At 40.8% G+C, this 13988-nt stretch overlaps 1 protein-coding gene across 6 annotated transcripts in view; it reads right to left on the bottom strand.

Moving 5' to 3' along the window:
• Nucleotides 1–8832: 8832 nt before the first annotated feature.
• FOXN2 (forkhead box N2) overlaps nucleotides 8833–13988 on the bottom strand; it is a 33187-nt gene continuing 28031 nt past the window's right edge. For all 6 annotated transcript variants that reach the window (XM_027659195.1, XM_027659190.1, XM_027659194.1 and 3 more), the window contains one exon: nucleotides 8833–13847. In XM_027659195.1, coding sequence (XP_027514996.1) covers nucleotides 13330–13847 — 518 coding nt within the window. In that variant the 3' untranslated portion in view covers nucleotides 8833–13329. The remainder of the gene's footprint in view (nucleotides 13848–13988) is intronic.

A 13988-nucleotide genomic window follows, 5' to 3' on the forward strand; every position in this document is an offset into this window, starting at 1 on the left:
AACATTTAAATGTGTATATGCCATCAGCACTCCTTGAGCAGAAACTGAAAATACCATAATAGGTGTGTTTGGTCCTGCCAGATACTCAGCCAATGCGGGATTTTGTTTCTGAAAATGACTGGAAACAGATGTGTAAGGAAAATAATAAGGCAAAAATGTGATGAGATTTCACCAGCTGAGCACCTGGTGATTTGCAGGTTAAGGGCTTCCTGGTCTAGGATAGAGATATAACAGCAAATAATTATTTTTGTTCAGTTTCCATGGTATCATTTTTTCCACTTGATTTCAGCACAGTGTCTTCATAGCCCTTCCTCAGTAGTGGGTAGTGGTAGAGGTGCTAAATCATCATTTTCTTACCTCCTTTGGTCTTTGTTCCCCTTTAAATAGGAGTAGATAGTAGGTGCCTGTAATGGAAGCTCATCTTTTTCCTTAGTCTTGAGGCTTTGATGGTGTGTGTGCTATTCTTCTGCTTATCACAGTAGTGGAGTTGGCAAGCCCTAAATATGATATGGTGGCCAGATTAGTAAATATGTTTGTATCTCCACAGGAAGTCTTACCATTGGAGGACATGTTGCTGACCCATATTGCCAACAACAGCACTGCGCATTTTTAGGAAGTCTGAAAGGGGAAATAAGCAAAACACATATTGTCATTACTCATCTGCTTGACCAGTAGGGCTTAAATAGCAATACTGGAATAAGAAATAAGGAAGCTCTAGTTTTTAACAATTAGAGCCATGATATATTACTCCTTCCACTCTGTTTTGCATTCCCTACAGAAGTTCTTACTAACGTAAATGGAGTTTGGAATTATTGTTCAGCACATCAGGGCTAACAGCAGCATGCCTTGCATGGTATGTCCTTACATGTCAGTGCAGTAAATTTTATAGTGGACAATTATTAAAAGCCTTTACAATTGATTCCAACCTGTATTTTTAGGTTTGTGTTTTCTAGGGTGTGTCTTCCATGAAATGTCACACTGAAATACTTTGAACACACTTTGCAAGACACCACACTCCCGTTTCTACTGCATTCAAAGATGCTTTTGTGACACAATTTTATCCTTCTATGTGGCGCAGTGGAGGCTGGCAGAGAGGTTTCACAGCTGAAAGCTGGAAGAGGGAGCTCAGAGAATTACAGTGCCTAGTTGTAGCAGAATGAATTGCTTTCCCACTGACAACAGCAGTGTTTCTGACTGGGCAGCAAGCATTCAGAGTGGAGGAGCACAGAATTTATTTGCCTGCATCCATCCAGAGTGGCAAGATCCAAGTGTACATTATATAGGGCATTTATCATAGGAGATAGTGCCAGTTTCTTAAAACACAAGTTAATGGAGTGAATCAAAAACTGTGTGCTTTTGCTGCTTTAAGACTGAGAGCTGACTGTGGGATTTTTAGGCTCATCAGAACAGCTCTACCTCAGTGCATTTAAGCATCAGGCCAGCCTCTGGTATTTTAAAGTGGTACTGCCTCTTGCCCAGTTTCTCATGGATCCTGGAGTCCCTATAACGCTAGGAACATGCAGTGTTGTAATTTATCACTGCTCCATGGTGGTATTTGGTGAATAGCTTCAGACAAAGCTCCCCAGACATACAGGTGACAGAAGTTATGTGGCTTGTTTGTTGGTGGGAGTTTTTTTAACTTTTTCACAGGAAATTCTCAGATTCACCCTTTTGATTTGACATTGCAGCTGCAGTGGTACTTCCCCAAATTTCAGCTGTGAAAGAATGTCTTTCTTGCCCTGTTTCCTCGCAAGCATGTTCTTTATTCTCCTCTCTCCCTGGAGATCAAGGTTGTCCAGGCACTGACCCCCAGAGCCGCACGGCACATGTGGCAGCAGCCGGTGTCACAGGGAATGACTCACTGATAGCAAAGGACTGACCCTGTTGGCAGAAGTTCAGAGCGAGAGAGGTCATGGGAGTGGAATGCCAGGCAGTGTCGGGTGGTGGCCACAGGACACCCAGAACATCACCTTCTACAAACCCACCCACGTGAATATAAGCACAGGTTATGGCAGCAGAACTTAATGCAAGCTAAAACATGATGTGTCAAGCAAAGAAATCCCTTTCACAAGGGTCATGGCATTTTTGTTTTTCCTGTTGGTTTTCATGAGGGAGAACGGAGAGCAAAGGGTAAGCAGTGTAACAAAGGCTGTGCTTTCCTTCTGTCTGTGCTCAGCAGCTACTATAATGGGTGTTGAATTTTAGATGCTGTCTCAAGACAGTTAATTTATTTAAGAGTTACAGGGATTGTTTCAAAATGTCCTATTTTCAAGCTCGTTTATCCTCCCTTCCCTGCTCAAACAGTGCCTCCCCCTCTGTCCGATTAGTCAGAACTTGTACTCACAGATGCCGTGAATAGGTGCAGGTAAAGAAATAAACAAAGAATATATTTCAAATTATCCAGAATGTTTTCTGTGCTTTGGGAAAATAAACTCCATTGTCATCACTTACATGCTTACAAGTATTCACAACAAAAGGGTTTCTAAGAGACAAAGATTCAAAAATGATTGGAAGGGAGCCATCTTCAGTCATCCGACCATCACAAGCAGCACATAAACCACATCCTCGGAAGCTGCAAACACCCTAAACTGGTGTTTTGTTTCTGTTATCGTAGCAACCGCAAGTACGAACAGCAGGATGTGTGCTCACAATACCGGCTCGTTATTTCTCGTGGTGACTCTGTAACAAATTGCTTGTTATATATAACCTTTCACCTCTTCAAAGCCTGATTGTGCTGATAAAATAATAAAAAAAAAAAGTCAAGTACTAAAAAAAAAAAGTAGATGCATGTACAGATATGCACTTCACAGAAGAGTTTACTTTAATAATTATTATGTTCATTATCATAATTTCAGTATTTCCATAGCAGTTAAAAATAGAAATGAGAACAAGTCTTTCTCTCTCTCACGTCCCTTCCCAGCCCATAGGATAAATAGCTTGAGTCATCTATAGGGTGTGTGCAAGGCTGAGGGAGCGGTGCCTTTGTACAGAAAGAAATTGCTGAGAACGAGAAGATGGAAAAACTGAGCCGGCAGCTGCCTGTGATAAGTCAGAGCTGAATTTTGCACCTCACATTCCACTTGGGCACAACACATACCGGCCCTGGGTGCAAGAGCAGGAGTGTCTGTACCTGCACAGCAAATCCTCACTGACACTCGCTCCCTAAAACAGCAGAACTCAGTAACAGCTGAAAAAATTTGATTCTTTCTTTTTTTTTTTTTTTTTGCATGAGGAATTACCCCTCTTCCAGGGAAATGAAACCTCTCCCCTAGCTCTGCTATCTTTTGTTGAAGGTCTGCACATCTTCTACAGCCTCATTCCTTGATTTTCTTCACACTTGCAGGAGCTTTGGCTGATAAACCTTGGCCCAGCTCAAACTGCCTGCACTCAAATTCCACAGTCTTGCACATTTGCTGGAGAAAGAAAAATAAAAGCCATATATGTAGAGAAGCAAGATTCAGGATGGGAACAGTTCCAGGCATGGAGAAAAGCATACAGCAATCGACAGGACTTTCATATGGACTTTACTGTTATTATGTGGTTTCATTGTATCCATACTACACAGTGCACAACTGCACATGCCCAGGCTTCCTCCTCCCCCTTTTGCCTGTACCCTATTGTGATTTGCTCCCCTGCTTGTCTGTCTGATAGCCCACCCTTTGTTCTGCCCCTTCCCCTGGCGGGAGGTTTTAAGAATCAGAGAGACGCCTGAATAAAGAAGTCTGCTTGCACCAGTCCTCGTGTCCTGTCTCCTCTTCCCTATCGGACCTGCGACACATATACATTAAATTCTGAGAGACAAATTGCCTGATTTCATAGAGAAAGATAGAAGACTGAATTGAGGAGCGCTGTGAAGATTGTACAGTGAGAAGTGGACGCTCTTTCACATACACCAGTTGTGGACACAGACCTGCAGGCCTTCAAAAGAAGTCCCAAGTCACCCATGCAAGTAACATCCACAAAAACCAGGAGCTGTTACCTGAAGTAAAGATGACATGGGTTTGTCTTGATTTTCTCATCTCCAGAGACAGATATGTGAGCAGAGAAAGGAGAGAGATACGAAAGATTTACCACTAGTTCAGGAAATATTTTTATCAGAACTATTCCCATTCATGTTTTTTTTGTTGTTTGGGGTTTTTTTTTAAATTTTTAAAAATATTGTGGCACCTCTGGAAATAATTTGGACTTTTGGGAAGAGATAAAGGCAGGTCTTTGATGTGTATAAAGACTGTCAAGGAAAAAGAAGAGGGATGGAGGAGACGTGGGCAGGGTTCCTCACTGACAGAGCACAGGGAGAGGCACAACACCACACAGAAGGAGACAGCGATAAATAGTTATTTGTACAGCAGGAGCCCGATGGGAAAGGGAACTGGAAGCAGTGGAAGGGGAAATGTCTCAGGAGGATTGAAAGGCAGAAGGGGAGTATTCCAATCAAACTGACTCCTAGAAAAAGTGCCTTGTTGCAGACGGGTTTGTCTTAGTGGATTAGTATGAATTGGGAAGGAGAAACAGCATGAAGAGCAACAACAGTGTTGGTTTTGAATCCTAACAATGGGAGGAGAAAGAATCTTAGGGAGGATTATGAGGCTGAAATCAACTATCTTAACCTTTTTATAAAACTATGAATAATTTTTTTTTTTAATTATACTGCATTTAGGGGGCAGGGGGTCGTGCAGTTCTCAGTGTTTTTTCTTTTTTCTTTTTTTTGTGGTTATGATACTGACTGGTGAAAGCAGAGTTATTTCAACTGAGTGAGGTATCACATACCTTTAAGGAGGTAGCACTTGAATGCACTTACAGGGATGTGTGTAGTAATTAATCACAGAGTGACACAGTTGGTCAGAATTATTTTCCTTTTTTTTTTGGTAAAATACAGGAATAGGCTTCCAGGCTTCTACATTTTAGAAATAAATGAAATGTAGATAACTATAAAAAACCTGAGCACAACAAACAAAACAACAAAAAACCAAACCACAAACCAAACACCAAACAACCTCCTGAAAAAAAAACACAAACAAAAAAACCCCTCTCCAGGACTTCATCATTATCTATAAATATTCTATGTAATAATTTAAAAGAGTTAAAGTTTTGCAGTGTTAAAAACCCCTTAAATTTCAAAATTACATCCGTTTTTCTCAATGGCCATAGATAATACGACAAGCTTCTTAACCAAGATGAAATTCAGCAAGAAACAAGAGGACACATAATATTACTAAAAATTGAAGCCTAATTGATATTGCCAGCTTCCCATCCACGAGCATTCATTCACTTGAAATCCACCATTCCTTAGAAGGAAAGCAGGGATGAGCCGCTTGCACAAGCCAGCAAAGAAAGGAAGATTCACAGAACAATGCACAATTGTCACCTCTAGTTGCATCCCATATTTCTGTGTATGGGTCAGTGCTAAAAGGAAATTTGGCATTGAGCTCTACCTGGGGCGCTTGGGCTTCTCTTTTTATGAGACATTATGTATGATAAACAAAACAGCAACACTGTGAGGATCAGGGTATTTGTGAAGTTGGGACACCAACAAGTAGGGATTAACAACCACATCGGAAATAATGAACCTTGACAGATCTAGGGTTAAATACTTTAAAATTAGATCCTGCTGAAAGCCGAATCTTGTTGCTTAGCAACGGCTGCATGGGATGCTGCTGTCACTCAGCGGATGCTTCTCTGGGGAGTTAACATCATGCTCACAGAAACTGGGTTATGATTGGGTCAAGGTGACATCATGCAGCATGACAGCATCATTTTTTAAGGTAGCATCCACCACAATCACACCCAGAATCGTGTAGCCACTCAGAGATTTAAGGGAACATCTTTTGTTTTGGAAGAGCTCAGCTCTGCCTACACCTTACCTGGCCCACGAAAGGGCTCGCAGAGTCTGTGTGAAAGGGCAGGTTGTGTCAGCCACCACAGCACAGCCAAACTCAACAGGTGGATTTGTCATCTTTTCAAATTCCTCAGCACCAAAAGCAAAGCAAAATACAGGCTGCAATTTGGGGAGCTCTGACTGTATTCAGAGCACGGAAACCTCCACCAGCAGTTCCGAAAACACGCACAAAGCTTATGAGAGGTAATAAAATGTACTCTTACGGAAAATAACTGGAAATTTAGTTTGCTGAGCTAATTTTAGCATTTAAAACAACTTGGAACCTACTGGATCTTAGTAAGAAACCAAGATACCAAGTTAATTAAAATGAAAAAAAAAAGCCTTTGAGGCAAAAAATATTTTTTTCAGTGATGCTGTGTTAAGGTTGGTACGGGCACCCACAGAATTTTTCTGAGTGCCTGCCTGCCAACTTCAAAGCATGTAAGTGTGAGTGTTTCTGGTCTGATAGAGACCAACCTGCATTTCTAGGCATGAAAATACCCAAATGCTTAACTGCTACCAGTGTCTTTGGATACAGAAACTGGGTCTTCAGTCCCATCTAGTATGCTGACCATTAAGAGCATTGGAAAGTCAAGATACCACAGAAATGGATATTATGGCAACCAGCATAAAAGCAACACTAGGTAGACATACCTAGTTTTAAGATACAGGATGTCCTCTGATCATTTAAAGAGCACAGATCTTCCTTTTTTGGGACAGGCTCCATCAAAAAGGAGCTCCTGGTGAACAGGAAGGTTACCAGGAGGGATCACAAAGAGTCAGGATCATGACAGATCTCATTAAATCAACTTCCAGGTCATGAACTAAGAACTTTTTCTGCTGACTGGGGCCTCACCACTTGGCAGTGATGGAGGAGAACAAAGATAGGGACACATTAGTTGATAACAGGATTAGTCAACTGCATGTGACAGGGTAAAGGCCATGCCAAGCCTAGGACATAAAGACAAGAGTGCTGCAAAGGCAGGGAAATATTAAGGCCAGATTTCAAAGAAAAGCGCTCTAGAAGACTGGTTTTCACTCTTCTCATGTACATGCTGGCAGGCTGAATTAAAACTGGAACTGATGTACAGAAAAGTGGTTAAGAGGAATGAAGATCATGTCTTCCAAAAGGAAAACACATAATCTTGGTTTGTTTAATAAGTCAAGAGTCTAAAGAGGGAAATGATTGCTTTTGTACTGATGCAATAGGAAAATAAACACGCTGGTGTTTAATGAGGAGCTGTTTAAACTAACACTGGTGGACAGCAGTTAATAATTTTACATTAGCTCTAAGTAGTTTATAATGGTAAGAGCAGGCAGCTTTCAGGACAGCCTTCTGGAAGAAAAGAGAGAAAAATAAATCCAACTGATCTGAAGACTGAAAATTCAAGCAGAGGTGATATTGCTTTGCCATCTCAGAGGGGAGAATGAACCTCGTGGGTAAAAACAAGGAAGAGTTTTTATGTCTAAATATGCTGGGGAGGTTCACAATAACATTGCTGGACTATGATGTGATTACCTCTAAGCACACCAGATGTTCACAGCTACATGTATTTACTCAAGACTACTCAAACTAAGAACACTTACAGGTACCTGTAAGCTCAAAATCTGTGAAAGAGTAACCATATTCTGTGTCAAATTTAGACAGCCATTTTTTCAAAATAAATCTAATCTAAGAAGTATTTCCTCAACAACTGTCCTTAAAATACAGCTGGTGTAAGTGCATAATTGCTTCAGTTAATGCTTTATTTTGAGAGTTGTGGCTTCATACAGAGGGTAATTTTCAGCAAAGCCATAACAGAAGAAAACACTCTTGGGAAATTTAACAATGAGCTCAAGGTTCTCAGCATAATACAGAGAATAACAATTAGAAAGTTATCATTAACATATGATACATAGTTGTGATTTTGTCCAAACTAATTAGAGCAGTTGTTCTCTTATCAGTATATTAAGATGAACACTAAATCAAATATCTTAATAGCACTTATATATTCTGTAATGTGTGATTTAAATTTTATTTGATATGGCAATGAAAGCAAGTCTTTGTTAACATCTACTGTATCACTTCAAGTATTAAAAAAGTTGTATTGTCATCAGATTCTACAGAGCAAGCTTAACTCAGTGATACTAGTAGGTTAAACAAATAAAAATAGAAAAGGTGGACCAATGTCTGCTTTTAACAGAGATAAGCATCATGTCACATCTTGTTTCCCTTCTCTGGTCTTTCTGCCTCTCAGGGCACATGCCACATGTGCGCATTTGAGGGGAAAGCTGGCCCAGGAGCAGCAAGCTGAGGCATGTATAAAGTGGGATGGGGAGCATTTCATTCCTGCTAGTGAAGAGGGGGCGTTCCCACCTCTGTGCTTTCCATAAGGCCTTCTGGATAAAGACTTGACAGATATCAAAAATCATATCTAGGGAAAGTAAACACTGAAAAAAACCCAAGCAAGACCTATGGAGCTTTATCCAGGGACACATTTTTTAAATTACCTGTCCTGTATTAGGTTGTTGATCTTTTGAGTATTGTCCAAGCAACTTGGCCACAGCAGTATGGACACGGAACAGTAAATAATCATGGTTTCATCAGCAAAAGATTCAAGTTATTTCTATTTAAACAAATGCTTTGCACACATGAGCAAAATATTATGCAGCAGTGTTTCAGCAATTTCCAACATGTCAAAATATTCTTTAAGTTCCAGGTTAAAGGGTAAAATCTTGGCCTTAAAAGATGCTCTTCAATTATTATGGGCCAGCTATGGATGAACCTGACTGTCAGCAAATCCTGCTACAGATGACTTCCATATGCATGCAACATCTTAACCAACCTTCAGTGAAACACACATTTGGTTTTTTACACTGGTCCACTTCTCGTGGAAGAAGTTTAAATGGGAAGGTGGAATACTCAGCACCGTCTGAGACCAGAACCAGGGTCTGGAGATAAAGAGAGAACACAGCGCTTTCTGTTTGCAATGCTGTTTATTTTAGAAAAGCCCCTTTGATCATCTGAATGAAAAATGTGGGCAGAAAAGTCACAAATGTTATAAAACAAAGTTTATTCTGCAATATTTTGTCATAATGAATTGCATCTCTTTGGTAAAAATAAAATTTATAAACATTTTAATTAACAGAGATTAGCATACAAAAAACTAAACTTCTGTAAATCGTCTTTAAAACAGGTAAAGGACTAAACCGGAGGAAAAAGGGTTAGAATTGGTCACCTACTGGCAAAATTATTCTAAACAAACCCAAGGACATTGTTTATGCTACATTAGAAACAAGCTAACGGGAATGGTTTAAAAACAACTCTGGTTCATTTGATCAGAAAGCATTCTTACAATTCACTTTTAAATAAATAATAGTTACAATGAATTGGCAATTATAAAATGTTTTATATCACTATATGGCAGTAACATAATACTTTTAATTATGCACTTTTTAATTTGAAGAAATGTACACTTATAAAACAGACTTGATAATGGCACTGGCAGTTAGGTGTGAAGAATGTGCTTTAAGATAAAATAGCAGGTGCAACATTTAAAATATTCTACCTTTTCTTTTCAATAAATATTCTGACCACACCATTATTCACGTGTATGAGTGTACTTTGCTTTAATTAAAGCTTGTACTTTTCAGTTGATGAAAAGTTGCAAACCACACAACTTCCATTTTGCAATTGGATCTTAAAACATTTGATGTGACTCCTGCCAATCAGTAATTTAGGACTGGAATCTGGAAGGCCAGTATAGGTTTGTACAGTATTCACATCAGATTTACCCTGAACAGAGCAACCTCCCAGGTACAAAAGTCTCATACACTTCTTCACTGCATTTAAAGAACTGAATGTGGTTCTTTAATACTTTTCTTGCCAAAATGTATCCAAGTCAACCATTGGCATCAACGTTTTACATATGTCACTAAAAAAACCCAAAGCCCAACAATCAAAATAACTTTTAATTATATTCCATTTATACTATATACACCAGGGTCTCTAGCTGAGGTGGCAAACAAACCCAAACCAAATAGATATGTAAGAGAAAGGAAGGACAGCTCTTCTCCCACTCCCAAGGAGTGCTCTGCATCTGAGCTTTCGGCCTTTGCCTCCCAAACGTGCAGGCAGAGGTGTGGGACAACACAGTGGAACAGGTCAGGGGCACAGATTGTCTGCCTTCTCCTTTGAAAGGAGAAAGGGAAAACAGCAAAGCATGAAGAGCTCTGCTCTGTGTCCCAGGGAAAGACTGTGATTGCTTCCCTACTTCCAGAATTCCAGTTCTCAGGCTAAAAGCTGTAAGGATGGATGCAGCTAGCTTTCACTGCTGACTTTGATTAGTAATTGGTTTTTACTGGTCATTGCATATGGTAATTAAATGCACTGTTAGCATCCCAACTCCATCTCCTCAGATATGCTGAAGTCATTATCACCAGCTTCAGGGTTAACAGCAGCACAGCCACACTCCAAGTCAGTATTAACCTTCTCCAATTTTATCTGAGGCATAAAATAAATGCAGAACCAAATCAAAACGCAGAGCCAACTACAACTGCAGAATTTCCAGAATACTTGGACTTTGATCCAGCTTTCACTGGAAGCTACAGAAAGGTTGCAACCACCTTCAGCAGGAGCCAGGCAACACCCCTTTCCAACAGCATGAAACTGAAATCATGGCACTGAGCAAAATCCCAGGCTGCTACACAGTATTTATGTGTATCTGAATCCTGGTTTTCACATTGACACAAACTCTGCCCTTTGCAGTTTTCCATCAAAGTTCAAAAGCAACCTATGAGCAAAAAGCAGTTCCACCAAGCATTCACATCTTTACATCCTGAAATCCAAAGAATCACCGTGTTGATAATTCATTTTCCTTTAAATAGCGAGTTTTACCCCTACTACCCATCAGTAACACATCCAAAATCAGATCTAATTGGCTAATGCAGCACTTGTGATAGCCAGAAGACATACACATCTGCAGACGTTGCTCTGCTATAGGTATAGGCTAACAGGTGTTCACACGAACCAGGAATGAAGCAGAGTATTTTCCTTCCCTTTCCAGAAATAAAACAAATAATTCTTAAAACTGAAGTAATTGAAAAAAGGAAAAAAAAAACAACCACACTTTTTTTTTTTTCTCCTAGGGTTTGTGCTTTAAATTCCAAAACACAAAGAACCTCAAATATTTCAGGCTTGATCCAACAGCCATTGAGTCAGCAGGAGCACCACCGTTGTCTTCAAGAGGCACTGGAATGGGCCCTCAGAGCAACAGACCTTCAGCAGCATGGCTGTGTTTGTATTTAAAACAGTTTATGACAGTATTCATGAATAGACTGACAAATACGAAATAAAAGGAAAAAGGGGTAACCCCCCCACACACTAGTCTAATAAAGGCATCCAAAGAGCCAGGAAAACACCCCCTTAGGGAAAGGTTAACTTTTGGCTGAATCCAGCACTGTTCTCCACAGTGGACACTGGTTTCCTAGGTGGCTCTGCTCCTAATTTTCAATCAGCTCGCCCAACAACTGCTGGAAGCAATAGCTTCACGTTGGTGAGAACGTTTATGGCACATCATGCTACCTTTTAGCAACGGGAAAGATGACCTTGAATAGCTGTATACAATTCTGCAACATACTTAAGGCATCCTTGTATGTACAGTAATGTTAAAACCCACTCCAACTGAACTGCTTGTCCATTTTTTAACAGAAAATTAAAAAAAAAAGAGAAAAAAAAAAAAAGGCCATTATCTACAGGAAGATGTAAGCAATCACCACTGATTTTAAAAGTAAAAAAAAACAACAGGGATAAAGTTCAACATACAACAAAACATTTTTGGCTGAAGGATGTGTAGGAACTATAAAGAGATTCTCTTATTGCAAAATGAATTGTGAAGGAACTTCTTCCCAAAACAGAGGTCCTCCTGAGCCTCAATGCACATCCAAAGGCAAAAGCCTTGCCCATTGGATGCCCCATATGTGGCAGAAGGCTGATGGGGTTCAAACAGCACAAGGCACAGTGATCTGGGAAACAGAAGGTATGGATGGATAGTCCATGTGACAAAACCAGCAAACACTAGGGGAAGGGGCAAAAACCCCCAACAACACTAAATTGGGATGAGCTGTTGTCTCCCCAGAGGGCAGGGAGGCCCTGCAGAGGGACCTCAACAAATCAGAGATGGGCACCAACTGCATGAAGTTTAAAAGGGCAAGTGCCAGATTCTGCACCTGGGATGGGCAACCCTGGGTGTGTGTATGGACTGGGGAACAAGAGCTGGAGAGCAGTGCCATGGAAAGACCTAGGGGCCCTGTGCAGGGCCAGGAGTTGGACTCAGTGATCCTGATGCATCCCTTCTAACTCAGCATATTCTATGATTCTATGGATTCAGGGTTCAGAGATCCAAAAGGAAGCGATTCTATTTTGTCTCAGATTAGGCAGCAGGACATTCCCTTTTCAGCAGCTGTTTGCCAACTAAAGCCTCCACCTCATCTGCACTGTCACCAGCACCAACTGCTGGGTTCTTTTTTCCCTCCCAAACCGGTACAGGGGAGCAGAAGGGTAGATGTAGTAGGACTGTGTAGGTACTACGTATTCAACAGTGGTTGTAACACAAAGACAACATCTGACTTGGAAGGCAGCAGCTGTCACTGTTGGCCACATCCAAGGCATGTGTGGGCATGCACGTATCTGCATGAAAAGGACAATCCCCCACCCCAAAAAAACTCACAACATGTCTTAAGATAAAACCACAAACCATGTTCCTTCAGGAATCTGAGCTGCACACAGGAGATTTGGGGGAAGGAGGGACAAAAAACCCCACAACTGTGGGTGGTACCCACTTCAGCTACCCCTTATCCCACTCTTCCAGGGGGTGTTTAGTATCTTGCTGAAAGCAGCTCCTGTAGGTTTTCAGCCACTGTGTCAGATAGGCCAAAAAATGCAGCAACTCAAGAGTTGCTTCACCAGTGTTTTCACTAGGACCTGTCTAAAACCTGAAGAGAGGACAGGTGGGAGGAAGCAACCAAGGGCAGGACCTTTTCTTTCCCCCTTTCTTTTTTCACCTTTTTTTTAATCCTTTACATGGAAGTCAGAGCCCTTAGACAGAACAAAATTCACCTCTGCAGATGGGGCCAGCAGAGATGTAAATATGATCCACAGTGTGCATCTGAACAAACACATCTCTGAAAAAAAAAAATAAAGTCAACTATTAAAAAGAAAAAAAATAAACAGTGATCATTAAGTATGCTTTCAGGTTTTCACAAGTCATGCATCTCTAATCTGAGAAGATTAAATATTCTATTTTTCTTTTTAGGTGGTGATTTAAAAATAAATGGCTAAATTATAGTTTGCGCCGAAAAATAAAAAAAGCAGTGAGTCCTCTTATGGCTTTGATCTCCCTTGTGAAGGGTAAAAGTAGAAGAGTATTGCCACAATTAAAAAAAATATATGTATATATTCAACACTGACAAACATATTATTTTTTCCTTTGTTTGTGACAGTGGGTCTTTGCAGTACTTATTAAGGAACTCAAGCACGTTTGGATGCCAGCAAGGTGGAGCAGAGACCCCGCTGCTTCTTTCAACTCCTCATCGATTTCTTGACATAATTCCTCGAATGCTTTCTTGCTAGACTGACTTTCCTTAGAGGTATCTCCACAAGGTTGTGATGCATAGCCACTGTCTCCAAGAGGATCATCTTCATAGTCAACGTCTGTATCCACTTCGCTGTGAAATCCTTCACTGCCATCGCTCCCGTCATGGCTGGTCTTGGAAATAAATTCATACACCTCATCGAGGGAGGACAAGGAAGACACGCTGGACCTGGATGCACAGCGCTGGGAACCCATGCTGCTGGCACTGTAATTGTGATCCTCATTCGGATCAATATTGGTGGCCGCAGAATCGTTTTCCTGCAAATTTATGGAACTCGGAGGGTTGAATGCACTGCCATAGCTCCTCTTCTTGGGTGTCTTCAGAGGCTGAGGTTTCTCACCTATTAAAAACAAGATGTGTCAGTAAGCAAATACTCTAATGGTATCACCTGCACAACGAGCTGGCTGACTGCAAGGTGAGCTGAACGTCAGCAGTTAAGAGTCCTGGTCTCTTGTGCACATTTACTGTCATCCACAGAGGA

This window comes from Corapipo altera, unplaced genomic scaffold (assembly GCF_003945725.1).
Source record: "Corapipo altera isolate COAL_440 unplaced genomic scaffold, ASM394572v1 48, whole genome shotgun sequence".
NCBI lineage: Eukaryota > Metazoa > Chordata > Aves > Passeriformes > Pipridae > Corapipo > Corapipo altera.